The sequence below is a fragment of the Delphinus delphis genome, chromosome 6, assembly GCF_949987515.2.
Source record: "Delphinus delphis chromosome 6, mDelDel1.2, whole genome shotgun sequence".
NCBI classification, from domain to species: domain Eukaryota; kingdom Metazoa; phylum Chordata; class Mammalia; order Artiodactyla; family Delphinidae; genus Delphinus; species Delphinus delphis.
This window is the reverse complement of record NC_082688.1, coordinates 32,044,879-32,058,589: the sequence shown is the minus strand read 5'-3', so window position 1 is coordinate 32,058,589 and position 13,711 is coordinate 32,044,879. Positions and strand designations below refer to the sequence as shown.

Below are 13,711 nucleotides of genomic sequence, written 5' to 3'. Positions count from 1 at the left end.
TCAATTAAATTAAAAGTCTTTTTTTAATAAAATACAGTGAGTTTTCATCAAAAACTTGGATGAAGGCAGAGAAGGCATGCTGATCACATTTGCAGATGACAGAAAGCTGGGAGGGATCGCTAATATGATGGATGTCAGTGTCAACATTCAGAGTGATTTCGACAAGCTGGAACAGGATGGGCTGAAACCATCGTGAAGAAAGGTCACAAAAATAAGTGTGAAGCTCAGCATTTAGAATATTTTTAAATGGGAGAGCCTTGGCCTGTCAGTGGTTCATGTTAAGAAGATCTCAGGAGTTTATTCCATACACATTCAGTAAGAACCAACCAAGTGTGCAGTGGAAGGGAGGGATGCAAAATTAGCTTAGGCCTCAGTAGTAGAAGCATGGGACTAGAGCCAAGTTGATGGTGTCCCACGGACTCTGTCAGTCCACACTTCAAGGGTGGAGTTCAGTTCCAAGCTGGGATTTAAGAGGATGCAGTGTATGTGGATACACTGTTTCTGGAAACTCGAAAAGGATGGTTGGAGGAAATGGAAATACGTAGACAGAAAGGGAGAAGATTCGGCAGGATTAGGTCACACTTTGGCCCTGTTGCCAAGAGGACTGTTGCTCCCTAGGGCAGAACTAGATAGTGAAGGAGGGGGCCCGTCCAGCTCACTCTGAGGACAAGGAAGAGCTCTCCTTGCTACAAGAGCTGCTGTGGAAGCGTGAGTTCATCAACACAAGAAGAAACTAAGGAGAACACATAACAGGGTTCCTCACAAGGAGAGAGGTTATTTTGACTGATAATAATTTCCTTCCAATGCTAAGATTTTATGATTCTAGGGTTTACCTTACTGTCCCTAAATGCAAGTGAATATATATACATATACATATAAGAATACGTGTTGTTAAACAGCTTGTTACTTCACAAGAATGAATTTGCTTCGTTCTCTTTAAAAAAAAAAAATTAACATAAAATGAATGAAGCAAAATGAATTTATTGACTGCCTACTTTGAGCCAGGCACCATCACATACATTCTTACATAATTTCACTTAAACCCAGTTTATGTGGTACAATTTATGGTTTCAGTCATTTTTTTAATGTCATTCACTGAAATTCAATTTTCATATTACCTTCTCCTTAAAGTTTTTTATTTATTAATTCATAGAACTGGAGGTGATCTTGAGGTCATCTAATCCAAAACCCATATTTCAGAAGAGTAAATAAAGGCTTAAAAAGGCTAAGTGGCTTGCCTAAGGTCAGTGGCAGAGCTAGGGTTAGACCCAAATCTCATCACTCAAAGTAATATGTTTCTCTTTCACCATACTGCCACTTCTGTTTAATAGCAATATACTAGGTTTTTTTTAATAGAAGCTTTATTAGATTTTAAAAATTACAATAAGAGTAATTTATAAAAGGCAGACCATTTAGAAGTGAATAAAGTGAAAAATGAAAGTCTCTTCTTCATTTATTCCTGCCTAGTCTATATCATAGTGGTATACATAATTTTACCTTTTAAAGAAGAATATGCCCTGTCAGTTTTGAGTCAGACAATTGGCTTGACCAAAACAATTTATTAAAGATGCTACCTTCCCCCAGTGAATCAGAGAAATGAGAAAATGTTTTCCAGGCAGGTATGTTCTAATCTTGTACCTGCCTATGTGCCTTTAAGGTAGTAAGTGAGCATTTTCCTCGTTTGTGGGAAAGGGAGGTGAGGAGTTGTTCCAAGTCACAGAGGGAAGGGGGTTTTCAAGGCCAGAAAGAGGGCTCTTCACTCTGTGAAGCGTTCCTGGCTCTGGGAACTTTTCTTCTCCTTTGGGCCAAACTTCTCTCCTTCAAAAGTGAGCTCAGATCATTGTATATCAGTGCAGTCAAAACACGTCACATTTGATTTGTTTCTCCTTGAAATGTTGCTATTCTGTACCCCACAGTTGCCTTTAATGGAGCATTACAAGTATATATAGATACTGGGCTTGTCTTCAGAGCCTGCATAATTACTAATGAGAAAATGCACTTCCCATCCTCATTAGTTGGTCATTTCAAGTATTTTCCAGCAAACTAGGATGTTTTCTGGTAATGGGTGTCACTTAGTATAGTAACAGACTCCAAATACAAGAGATACTACCCAGATAAAACCAGGCACCAGCAAGTGGCATTTAAATATGTTAACAAGATAGCCTAAGAAACAACATGGTTGACACGTGTTAAACCTACAAAATAAACAGCATGAAGATTCTGCAAAGAGGGTGCTTTCATGAAGCTACTCAGAAGACCCTCTCAAATTGCCACCAGCTCACTAGATGATTTCAGGCAAGTTCTGCCCCGCTGTAGGCCTCAGTTTTCTCATCTGAAGGCCGAGGAGATTGGACTAAATGCACTGCCATGATCCCTTCCAGCCTTCTCCTTCCCTGACCCTCTGATTCCCCTATGGGTACAGGTCTGCATTTCCCAAAGTGTGGTGCGCAGACTGCATGTATCAGAAGGAGTCAGGGTGTTTGCTTCAAATGCAGATTCTCGGGGCCACAGGCAGGCCTACTGACTCAGAATTGGGGGACGGGGGAAGGCAGGCAGGAATCTGTATTCTGAAGAGGACCTTGGAGGATTCTTTGGCACACTAAGCCTTGAGGACGATCGATATGGTTTAATAAGAACAATTCCATTTTACCTCGTATCTCCTGTATCCCAACTTTCTTGGGGTTGAGAAGGAATGAGCAATAGAGATAAGTTTAACAGAAAGTCATTGATTCATTTAACAATTCTTCCAGAGCAGTGGACACGTTATTGAACAAGATGCAGCTCCTGCCCTCATGGAGCTTACAGGCAAGTGAAGGAGACAGAAAGTAAACAAATATATAACTGCAGTGATGCCATTGACGGGAGGAGAGGAGGGTTTTTTGGTTTTGGTTTGGTTTTTTAGAGAGGGGAGGCAATTAGATCAGAAAAGAAAAAATTGGGGATAAAATATATTCATTGCCACTTTTTAAAGTGTCACTTTTTAAAGTGTAAGAACCTAAGAATATGTATACATAGTTTGGCTCATAGAATGATAACATCTAAAATATAAAGAAATATAAGGACCCAGGGAAAAGTTACATTCTAAGTGGAAACAAAGTGTTCTTAGGACATTTTACATATTTAGCCTGGACTGACACCGAGGAAGAGTAAATAGCAGATTCCACTCTGTGAAATGCAATGAAACATCACATTGCTAAATTTTAGGGCTGGTGTTCACCAAGGGTCTCACGTAATTCCCAAATAACTTATTTTAGGCCTAGGTTGTGGCTGAAATCTGACCTGTATAGCCATGGTATTGCCATTTGAAATGTGCCAACTCAATTTAGTTTAAATAGTATTCATTGCTTTTTGCAGCTCTAGCTTCTCAATCTAAGTGCTTCGGAGAAATCTGCATTAGACATTAGCTATCAGTAAATGCAATATTGTGTCTTTGACTAGTGGTAAAACCTGATTATTGATTATTCATATAGGCTGGAATAAAAAGCATAAATAGGAAAAAAAGATTCATTTTTAAAGTCTTTCTCTGTTGGGCCTATGTCTGATGAGAATGATCAATAAACAAGTATTTCTAGATTTTTCTTTGGTGAACCCCAAAGCTGCTTAGCCCAGAGACAGAGGGATGTAGGGGAGCACAGAAGCAGAGATGGGGGTCTGGTTCTTCCAACTCCACGTACAGTATTCCTTAGCGAGGTGTTTATAAATTGCTAGTCCAGGCAGAGAAAGACTCTAAAATGTTTTGTTCCGTTTCTTTAAATCTTATGTTCAGTAGAGGGGATACTTGATTTGTCTTTTCCCCCCAGCAGTTGATGCTGACCCTCCAGTCACCCCCAAGTTACTGGTGGCTCAGGCTGAATCCAGTTTGGCTCCAGAATTCTGAAACATGAACCAGAATCGCTGCAGGTGAAGCTCAGAGGGTCTGGCTGGAGTCTGGCACACAGGGCCTGCTGGCTTTCCTCCCTGCTGGACTCTATCAGAGAAAACAGCACACACAGGCAGCAACTGCATTTCCCTGTGTGCAGGATGCATGAAATGTGAGCCCAGCAGGGGTGGAGGCCTGCAGAGGACCCTGGGGGAAAGCTAAGTGCTCTGGAGGATTCTGAGCAAATATTGGAAGCAGGGAGATTATTGAGTTGTGAGCCATGGTTTCAGGGACTTCAGTGCAGGAGAGAGCTGTTAGGTCCCATTCCTTGACATTCTTTAGTCTTTTTTTCTCCATTTAACACACTATTTTAAAACAACAATGCTGAATCAGTATCAAATTCTAGGCAATACCGTCACACCTGGTGTGATTAGCAACATTTAGAATCATCAAATGCAAAAGCCATCACATGGAACATTCACCAGAATAGATGATGATCTGGGCCATAAAACACACCTTAACACATTTAAAAGAATAGAAATCATACAGTGTCTGCCGTCAATCCCACAAAGGAATTAAACTAGAAATCAGTAACAGAAGGATAGCTGAATGCAAGAGCCAGAAGGAATCAGCTAGTCTAGTCACTTCCAGCTTCAGAGGCAGAAACAAACCCAGAGAAGTTAAGTGCCTTGTCTAGGGCTGCACAGCAAGTCAGTGCCAGAGTCTGGAGGAGGTCCCCATGACCTACCGCCTGATCCAACATTCTTTCCTCAACTCTGAATTACCTGGGAGTTTCACATGTAGTGCTGTCAACTTTCTAAAGGTGGTACTGCCCTGAATTTCATCCTGCCCCTGGAGAGCATATGGAATTAGATTCATATAAGAAGAGAAAGTTTAAAAATAAAATCTTTTTTTTTCCACTCTCCTCCAGTTAATAGTATGTGTGCTGGAAGGAACTGGTGGGGAGTGTCTATGACACCAGTATCATGCTGTCATCCTTGAATATCTGTGGGAAGGATGACTGCTTCCTTCTCCTGGACTTTGCTTCCATGGTCCATTACAACACAGAACATCCAGGGCTTCACAGAATCCAGGCCCTGGGTAGATTATTGGGAACAGAGGAGCCAGGGATTTGAACTGGACCTGATATTATGGGATCCTAGAAAAAGTCAGGGCTGAAAATTAGAAACCTTCCAATTCAACCCCTTCCCCCATTTTATAAATATGGAAGCTGAGGGACAGTGATAACTCCAAGTATCAAAACTGTTATCAGTATCATCACTGTCGTCATGTGTTAAACGCGTTCTATGCGTCAGGTCCTCTGCATGTATTATCACATTTAATCATCACAACAAAATGTTAAGGAAGATATTATCCCCATTTTACAGAGGAGAAAACTGAGGCTCAGAAAAATGAAGTAATTTACCCCAGATAACTATAGCAGCAGAGCTACATTATTTCACAAATTAGGAGGCTAGACAAATCTAGGATCAAAGTAGCTTGGCTCCTTGTCTGATGTTTCTTTTGTTATTTCATGATGCCTCTTGGGAAAACACAAAGAAAAAAAAAAAAGACCCAATTAAGACAAGTGCCTCATTTCCTCACACCTTTGTAGTTCTACAGTGAGCACTTGGCTGCTTATTGGCCGTTTGTCCTCCAGCCAGGTTAGAGTATTGTTGCAAACCTAGGCACTCCCCTGACTGTTCTTTCATGGAACAATATTCAACAACAGTTTATTGAGCGTCAATTATGTGCCAGTCACTGTGTTGACAAAATATGGGACCAAATGAATACATACATGGAGAACTCCAATTAAAGCAAAGCAAAATCCTTTTTAAAACTATCCTACAGGCCACCAGCTAGTAACATCAGACCTATTAACAGCTAGGAGGTGTAGGACTGGAAATCACAGAGCCATGTTTAAGTCTTGGCTGTACCACTGTTGGTTATGTAACTTGGGAAAGTGTATTAACCTTTCCAAGCTTCTTTGAGCCTCAGTTTCCTCATCTGTAAAATAAGGATTAAAATCCATGCCCTTTGAGGATATCAACGGAGACACAAAAGCACACTCAGCTGTTTTCGTGTGAAGGCAATGACGTGCATATTTATATGAATGTTTTTGCACATCTCCTAAGTCTCTGTGTTGTTGGTTGTCCCTTGATTATTATCTCGCTGTATCCATCTTTCCCGCCTGACTCCAGTGACTCAAGCAAAACCCAGACTCTACCAGCATATCTAAAAGCCGTGTCGAGACTTTATCCCTGTTTGTACCTTTCTTCTCCCGGGGCCCTCTAGATCAATGATGTCCAATAGGGTGTTCTGCTGTGATGGAAGTGTTCTAAACACATGTGACTATTGAGCACTTGAAATATGGCCAGTGTGACTGAAGAACTGGATTTTAAATTGCACTTAATTTTGATGAATTTTAGTAGCCGCGAGCCCTGAGTCTGATGGCACACAGCTGCCTGGGCCCTGCCAAGGACACACTCCTCCCCGACCCCTTCCTTGTCTGTTTTCTCTCTCAGAAATCCACCTGCAGCAAGCATCCATCTTCTCGTATTGGTTAATTCCGTGATTCTCAAACTTCACTGTGCATGAGGATTCACCTGGAGATCTTGATAAAACAGTTTCTTGGGCCTACCCAGAGCTTCTGGTTCTGTAGGTCTGGGGCAGAGCTGGAGATTTTCATTTCTAACACATTCCCAGGTGTTGCTGATGCTGCTGGGCCAGGGGCCACAGTTTGAGAACCAGGGGTTAATTAAGCATCTTGTTTGGAGACAGCTGTGCCTTAGGGAATCTGTGGATGCTGGAGGCCCATGCAGACACAAACCCCTGGGGTAATGGTTCTCAACACAGCAGCCCTTTGGAATCACCTGGGGAGCTTTTAAAATTCCTGATGACCAGTCCCGATCCCAGACCAGTTAAATTAGAATCTCTGTGGATATGACCCAGACATGAGTGTTTTTTTAAAGCTCCCCAGATGATTGCAGTCAGGATTGAAAACCACCGCACTAATGGGACTTAAGCAAATTTCATTGCCTATTAAGTGGTAACAGAATCCACTCTATCTATGTCACAGGGCTATTGTGAGAATCCGATGAGACTGTGAATGCAAAAAGGTTTTATAAACTGTGGCACCTAAAAGTAAGGATTTAGGTGTTGAAAATCTTGGAAGAGCCAAGCTGCAAATGATGCTGTTATCCCTGTTGGATTGAGATAACGCCGCTATCTGTGGTTTGCATTCTAGTACTGTCCCACTGACCAGGCCGCTGCAGGCACAGATGCCGAGCATGTACAACAGTTCTACAACCTTCTAACAGCCTCCATTGACGTATCTAGAAGCTGGGCAGAAAAGATTCCCGGATTTACTGATCTCCCCAAAGAAGATCAGACATTACTTATAGAATCAGCCTTTTTGGAGCTGTTTGTTCTCAGACTTTCCATCAGGTAATTACTTTTATTTTATCTTCCTCAGTCCACTCCTTCCTTTGAAGAAGTTTGAAACCTGCTGTGTTTGTAACTAAGTCAGCAGTGAAAAGTTTGCTCAAGGTGGACATATGAAATATTGACCAGGCATTAAAAAACTGAGCAGTGGGTGGAGCCCTGGGCTGGCAGCCGGGACTCCTGGGTTCTAGTCTCAGTTTTAATACAGACTTGCTCTAAGACCCTGAGCAGGTCACTTGCCTCACCAGAAATTTAGTTTCCTTCTTTGTAAAATGAGAATGTTGGATTTGGTGTTCTCTGAAGCCCCTTGTAGCTCACATTCTGTGATTCCAGGAAGATTCTCATGGTGCATAAAGTATTTCCTGGGAGCAAGTATTTGCTTTGAACATTGCATTTACCTCCCAAGTTTCTATTTAACAAGTTGCTGTTCTCATACACCAGATGGGGTGCTGAAGAGTTCCCACAGCTTCTCAACCCCCAGTGTTTACTCCAAGAGAATAGCTTCTGGGTCAAAAGATTTGGTTCAACTTATGACACTCAATGACACCAAACACAAAGAGGAACTGATTTTTCTAAAAGCTAGAACCTGGGATCTAAGCTTCTCTCTTAAAGTCCACATTAGCATTTTAAATTTCATCTTCCTTCCTTCCTTTTAGTTATATATTTATAGGAGATGGTACCAACATGTTACCAATTTTATAGGAAAAATCATCACCTTTCCCCTCTTTGTCTTCCCTACCACCCCCTCCCCAGTTTCATACCATACTACCAGAAACTCTCACTTAAAGTGCAAATTCCCATGCCTCATTCCCAGCTATTTCGGATTGGATCTACCTTGAAGGAAGTCCAGAAATCTGCATTTTTAAGTCATGCTCCAGCGATTCTCATGCCAGTGTTCTGAGGTCTGGGTTTTAAACCCTGAGGGTGAATCATTCGCTCCCGTGCCTCCCTCTGTGGAGGGATCTGTGGGAGAGACTGAGGTGGAGTTACTACCAGACTGCCAGTGGTTAGCATAGTTACAGTCCTGTGTGTGCAGGAGCCACGCTGAGCCAGCAATGTGACTACCATCTATTAGGCAGGCAGCAAAGGATTAAGTGGGTGATAAGCTCCATGAGAGCAGGCATCATAGAGGCCCTATTTACCAGGTGTTCTCCAGTGTCTGGCTAAGGAACGGCACAGGCTTTGTGCTCAGGAAATACTTCCTGAGTGAATGAACGAATAAAGCTGTTCATCCAAGAAGCACAATTAAAGAGACATTAACTTGTTAATGAAGAAGGCCAAGAGAGAGAAATATGTGGCAAGAGATTTGAAAATTAAAGGAATTTATGAGTAAGGTAAGGACCACCTAGAATTCAAAATTAGTTACACCTAACACTCATTGGCCTCTTGTATACCAGGCATTGTGCATGAGCTTTCAAATCCTTTATTTCATTCAATTCCCACAACATTCTTTGGAGGTAGCAATTATAATTCCTGTTTGATAGATAAGGAAGAGGAAACTCAGAAAGATTAAAGGAGTGCCCAAGGCCCCACAGCGAAGTGGTGCTCACTAGAAGTTCCAGGGCACCTTTCATTAGAAAAGAATGGGATGGCTATGGACATAATATAAACTATCTGGATGGGTTGAGAAGCAACCCTCTACAGCCCCACTGTTTAAAGCAGAGAATGTAATATAAAATAAGGACTCTTTTTATTTTAGACCACTGTTAGTTTGTCATTGATTTCTGGCGCTTGCAGGAACTTGGTGTTTTTAGAGTCTGCACAATGGAATTTTAGTGTCTAGCCTCGGGCCTTATCAGTTTTTGACATTTAAGGACAGGAAAGGGAAGTTGAAGGAGCGAAGTGCGAAGGAGCACTGAAGGGAACAGTCTCGTGTTCACTGCAGAGAGTACTGGGCACTGGGCTTCACTCCCACCATCCATGAGTCCCAGGGTGAGCCAGCAACTGCTTGTAGCCATAAGAGAGCAGACGCCCTACCCTGAGCATCCCCAGGGCTGAGGCTCCCCAGGGAAGTCAGCAGGCACCTGGTGGTGGTTGTTTATCCCAGGAGCACAGTCTTGTTCATGGAGGGCGTCTGGGCAGGTTTCACAGCACCACGCTGGGTTTTGGACGCTGCCCCAAGACTGTGTGGGTGCCTGTGTGTTATGATGTTATCCCACTGGACAGACTGAACAGACCTATTTAATGTGTCTCTGTCCCTCACCCACCACGACTTTCTCTCGTAGGTCAAACACTGCTGAAGATAAGTTTGTGTTCTGCAATGGACTTGTCCTGCATCGACTTCAGTGCCTTCGTGGATTTGGGGAGTGGCTCGACTCCATTAAAGACTTTTCTTTAAGTTTGCAGAGCCTGAACCTTGATATCCAAGCCTTAGCCTGCCTGTCAGCACTGAGCATGATCACAGGTAAGCACCACCCTGCCGTGACTTGAAGGGACTGTGTCCCCCTCTCTCTCCTTTCCTGGCTTATGGTAGATTCTGGCTTTGGCTGTCACACACACAAGAAATTAGGAAACTGATTGCCACTTTGCTGAAATCTGCTGTTTACCCTAGTTTAAAACAAGAGACAGGGACTTCCGTGGTGGCGCAGTGGTTAAGAATCCGCCTGCTAATGCAGGGAACAAGGGTTCGAGCCCTGGTCCGGGAAGATCCCACATGCTGCGGAGCAACTAAGCCCATGCGCCACAACTACTGAGCCTTGCGTTCTAGACCCGCGAGTCACAACTACCGAAGCCCATGCGCCTAGAGCCTGTGCTCCGCAACAAGAGAAAGCCCGTGCACAACAATGAAGACCCAATGCAGCCAAAAATTAATTAATTAATTAATTAAAAAAAACCAAGAGACATATACCTGCAACTTATTGTCATGAACTTCCAGGAAAGAGGATTCCCAGTCTATTTGGTTATTGTCAACAAACCCAATATATGAAAATCTAAGTTTCCACAGGACCTCTGTGGGCAGTTGGACTCGCTGCTTCAGGGTTATTTTTACAGGGAGTTTTGAAGGAAGATTACCTTAACCAGCCTGTTCCTGTGGGGCAGAGGGGCAAGTCTTCCCCTTTCCCCAGCCCTTGGCTAGTAACCCAAAGTAAAACCAAAGAACTGCACGCACATAAAATACACCTTTATTTATTTACAGCTTTATTTAGCAAGTTTGATTGGCAGAGGACTGAGGAAAATGGATATTCATATAAAGCAAAAATGGTTTAACTCAACGATTTTGAAGGGTTAAAAGCAGAAGCCTAAAATATATTCAACTTCTTTGTTATGCCGTTCTCCCCCTATGTGTCTCTCCCTCTCTCTCCTTCGGGAGATAAAGGATTCCAAGGCAGAATGAGAGAGAAAGAGAAAGGCACAGTGGGTAAGAGAGGGGATACCATCTCCCTGTGGCTGCTGGAGGCCGCAGGCCCCAGCTCCCCTTTGCCCCTTTACCCTTTCAGAGTTTCCTGTTCGATCTCATCCTTCTTGATCAAACAGGGGCCTGGTGAGACAGTGACAGTAGATGGAGGCCCCAGAAGAGGCTAGCCAGACCAGGGGTGCACCTCCCATCCTTTTCGTCAGACCCAAGTACGGGCTAGGCCGTTGGACTGAGGATTAAATTTCAGATTCTTGCTACACTCTTGGCCGTGGAAAACATGTTTTTCAGGCAGGTGATGAGTTTCACAGAGGACCAGATGCATCCTGTGGCACAGATGGGCCTTCTTTCTGATGCATTGTCTATATGCACCTTCTTGGGACATCTGTTAGCTAAAGTGAGATGTGTCTGAGTACCTTAAGAGGCTAAGCTGGTTCATCATTTAATGGTTTACGTGAAGGTCAAGAAGAGTAAAAGCATGCGCCATGGGAGGAATAGGACACTAGCATGTTCCCTTAGTATTCCAAGTGGAACTTGACTCCTCCTGGTCTTTGATGCTAGATGAGAAACTCCCTTCTTTTGTGAGGGTTCCAGAGACTTCCAAGGGAGCCATTAACAAAACAAAAAGAAACTCTGTCTCCAAGAGTATGGATTTGATTAAGGGGGCTTTCAAATGGCAACGTAAGGGAGCACCTGAAGAAAATAAACCCATTTAAGGCACAGACATATTTCTCCAGCAGTACTGAAATGAAATTGGCTCAAAGGCTACCTTTCAACTAAAGCTCTTCAGTTCAATTTTAAAACCATTCACCTCTTCCTGGGACAGTTAAACCTTCAAAACTAGAAAGTATGAAATTTAGTTAATTTAGAAAAACAGACACAAAAAGTAGAGCCGACCTTTGCTTTCCGTGAATAAAGCCAGCACATTGCCATGTCTCTATGGAAATGGGTTTTGAGTCTAGTATATCAACAAGTGTCCCCTGATGTAGGTACTCTGCTGCAAGTCAGTGGGCTTTCAGAGATGATCACACACATCCCTAGAGGAGATAGAAGATGCAAAAGAATCCATGTGATACAAGGTGCTGAGTGCTGTGGTGGGGATGTGAGAGTGGGTACAAAGTGCTAAGAGACCCATGGTAGGGGGTGGTCTTCTCAAAAGAGGTAACATAAAAGAGTCTAAAAAAAGAGTGGATATATGTGTATGTATAACCGATTTGCTTTGCTCTACACCTGAAACTAACACAACACTGTAAATCAACTATACTCCAATAAAAATTTTTTAAAAAGAAGTAAATATGTCCAAACCAGGGGAAAAAAAAAAAGAGGTAATGTGAGCTGGTCTTTGATAAAAGCTTAGGATGTCTCCAGGCTAAAATGGAAGGAGTGAGAATTCTAGGCATAAATAAAAATGTGCTAAAGCCATTGAAAATATGGCTGCCACACGTTTCAGGAAGGAAATGTGTAAAAAAATAGTGATGGGAAATGAGACCGGTGTGATAGGTTAGGGTGGGGCAGGGTATGAAGAAGCTTTTACACTTAGGTGAGAAGATTGGGGGTTATCCTGAGAGCAGTGGGGGATCCACAGAGATGAGCGTCATGGCCAGGCTTGCATTTTAGAAAGGTCTACCCTGACGGCTGGTTTTGAGCACAGATTTTAGCAGGAAAGAGACTAAGAGGGAAAAGGCCAGTCCAGGTGTGAGAGTTGTGGTTTAAGAGGAGGGCCCGAGGCCTACATCTTTTTTTGTTTTACCCTTTAAGTAGAAATTAATAGACAACAGTGAGGTCACAGCATGCAGGTGGGTGCCAGGCAATCCCAACCTGGAGAGATCGACAGTTCAGTGCACAGAATACAAACTAGGAATTAGGAGAAGGTGGTTGCTAGTCTTGTCTCTGCCTCCAGTTTACTGTGTGTCCGGCAGTTATATGCTCATCCACTGCCTATCTATGTAGAGGCATGCTCAGGGAGGAAGCAGTTTGGCATGGCAGAAATTGCAAGGATTTTGGAGACCAGCATCCCCAGGTTAGAATCTGGGATCGCGTATTTAATAAGTACATACTATTGAGAAATGCATTTCTCTGAACTTCAGTTCCCCCATCTGTAAAATGGGGGGAATAATATCTATTGCCTCTGGTGGCAGTAAGGATTACAGAAAATTAGGTTTGTGATGTAGCTAAACTGGATTCAGAATAAGCACTCTTATCCACTTATCCACTATCCACTTATCCACTACCCTGGAGGGATGGTAACAGGGACTCCCTCAAATGAGGCACACGCCTGCCCCTTCTGCAAACCCTAGGTGGTCCAAAATCAAACTCAGTGTCATGAGGAATCAGGTGGTGGCCTTAGAAGCAGTGTGTTTGGTGAATATCTCTTTGGATGCTTGAGAGAGGCTCAAAGAAGGACAGCGATATTAAAGGAATTCAGCTGCAGTTACTGGGCACTTACAATGGGCCCGGTCCTTGATGGGCTGTATCCAGATCCTGTGCTCAGTCCTGCAGCCTGTGCAGAGCTGGGTGTTACAGGTGCTGTGGTTATAACACACAAGAAAAAGAAGGCCTCTTCTCTCATTTCTGGATCTCGCAGAACTCTCTTTGTGATTTGCTGGTTCGGAGGGGGTTTGAAATGTGTGAAAGCATCAGGAAATGGCAGCAAAGGCAATGCCTGAGCAACAGCAGTGCACATTGTTGTGGATATTAATTTTCATTTGAATATGGCCTACCCTGAAATCTTGACTTCTAAATAAGCTCCATTGACCATAAAGGGTGCTTGTCAAATATCAGTTGGGCTATTGACAGCAGAAAATTCATCCCAAAATCTTCTGCTCCAAACGACACAGAACTCATGAAAAGGAAATGGGGTCTTAGACATTTAACCAGTCTTGCTTTCCAGGAAGGTTCTGAGAATCTGGACAATATTGGTAGTTTGTACAAACATGACTTTGTTTCCTAATTCTTTTTTTTCCTCTTCCTCCACCTCTCTTTATGTGCCCTGGTGAAAAACTAGGTGGTGAGGTGGGGCAGGAAATGGTTTCTTTCAGATCACTCTCCTTTCGCAC

At 43.1% G+C, this 13,711-nt stretch overlaps 1 protein-coding gene across 2 annotated transcripts in view; it reads left to right on the top strand.

Moving 5' to 3' along the window:
• NR4A3 (nuclear receptor subfamily 4 group A member 3) overlaps window positions 1-13,711 on the top strand; it is a 32,913-nt gene that overhangs the window by 10,231 nt on the left and 8,971 nt on the right. For both annotated transcript variants that reach the window (XM_060013361.1, XM_060013360.1), the window contains exons 5-6: window positions 7,107-7,306; window positions 9,529-9,707. In XM_060013361.1, the coding sequence (XP_059869344.1) occupies window positions 7,107-7,306; window positions 9,529-9,707 (379 nt within the window). The remainder of the gene's footprint in view (window positions 1-7,106; window positions 7,307-9,528; window positions 9,708-13,711) is intronic.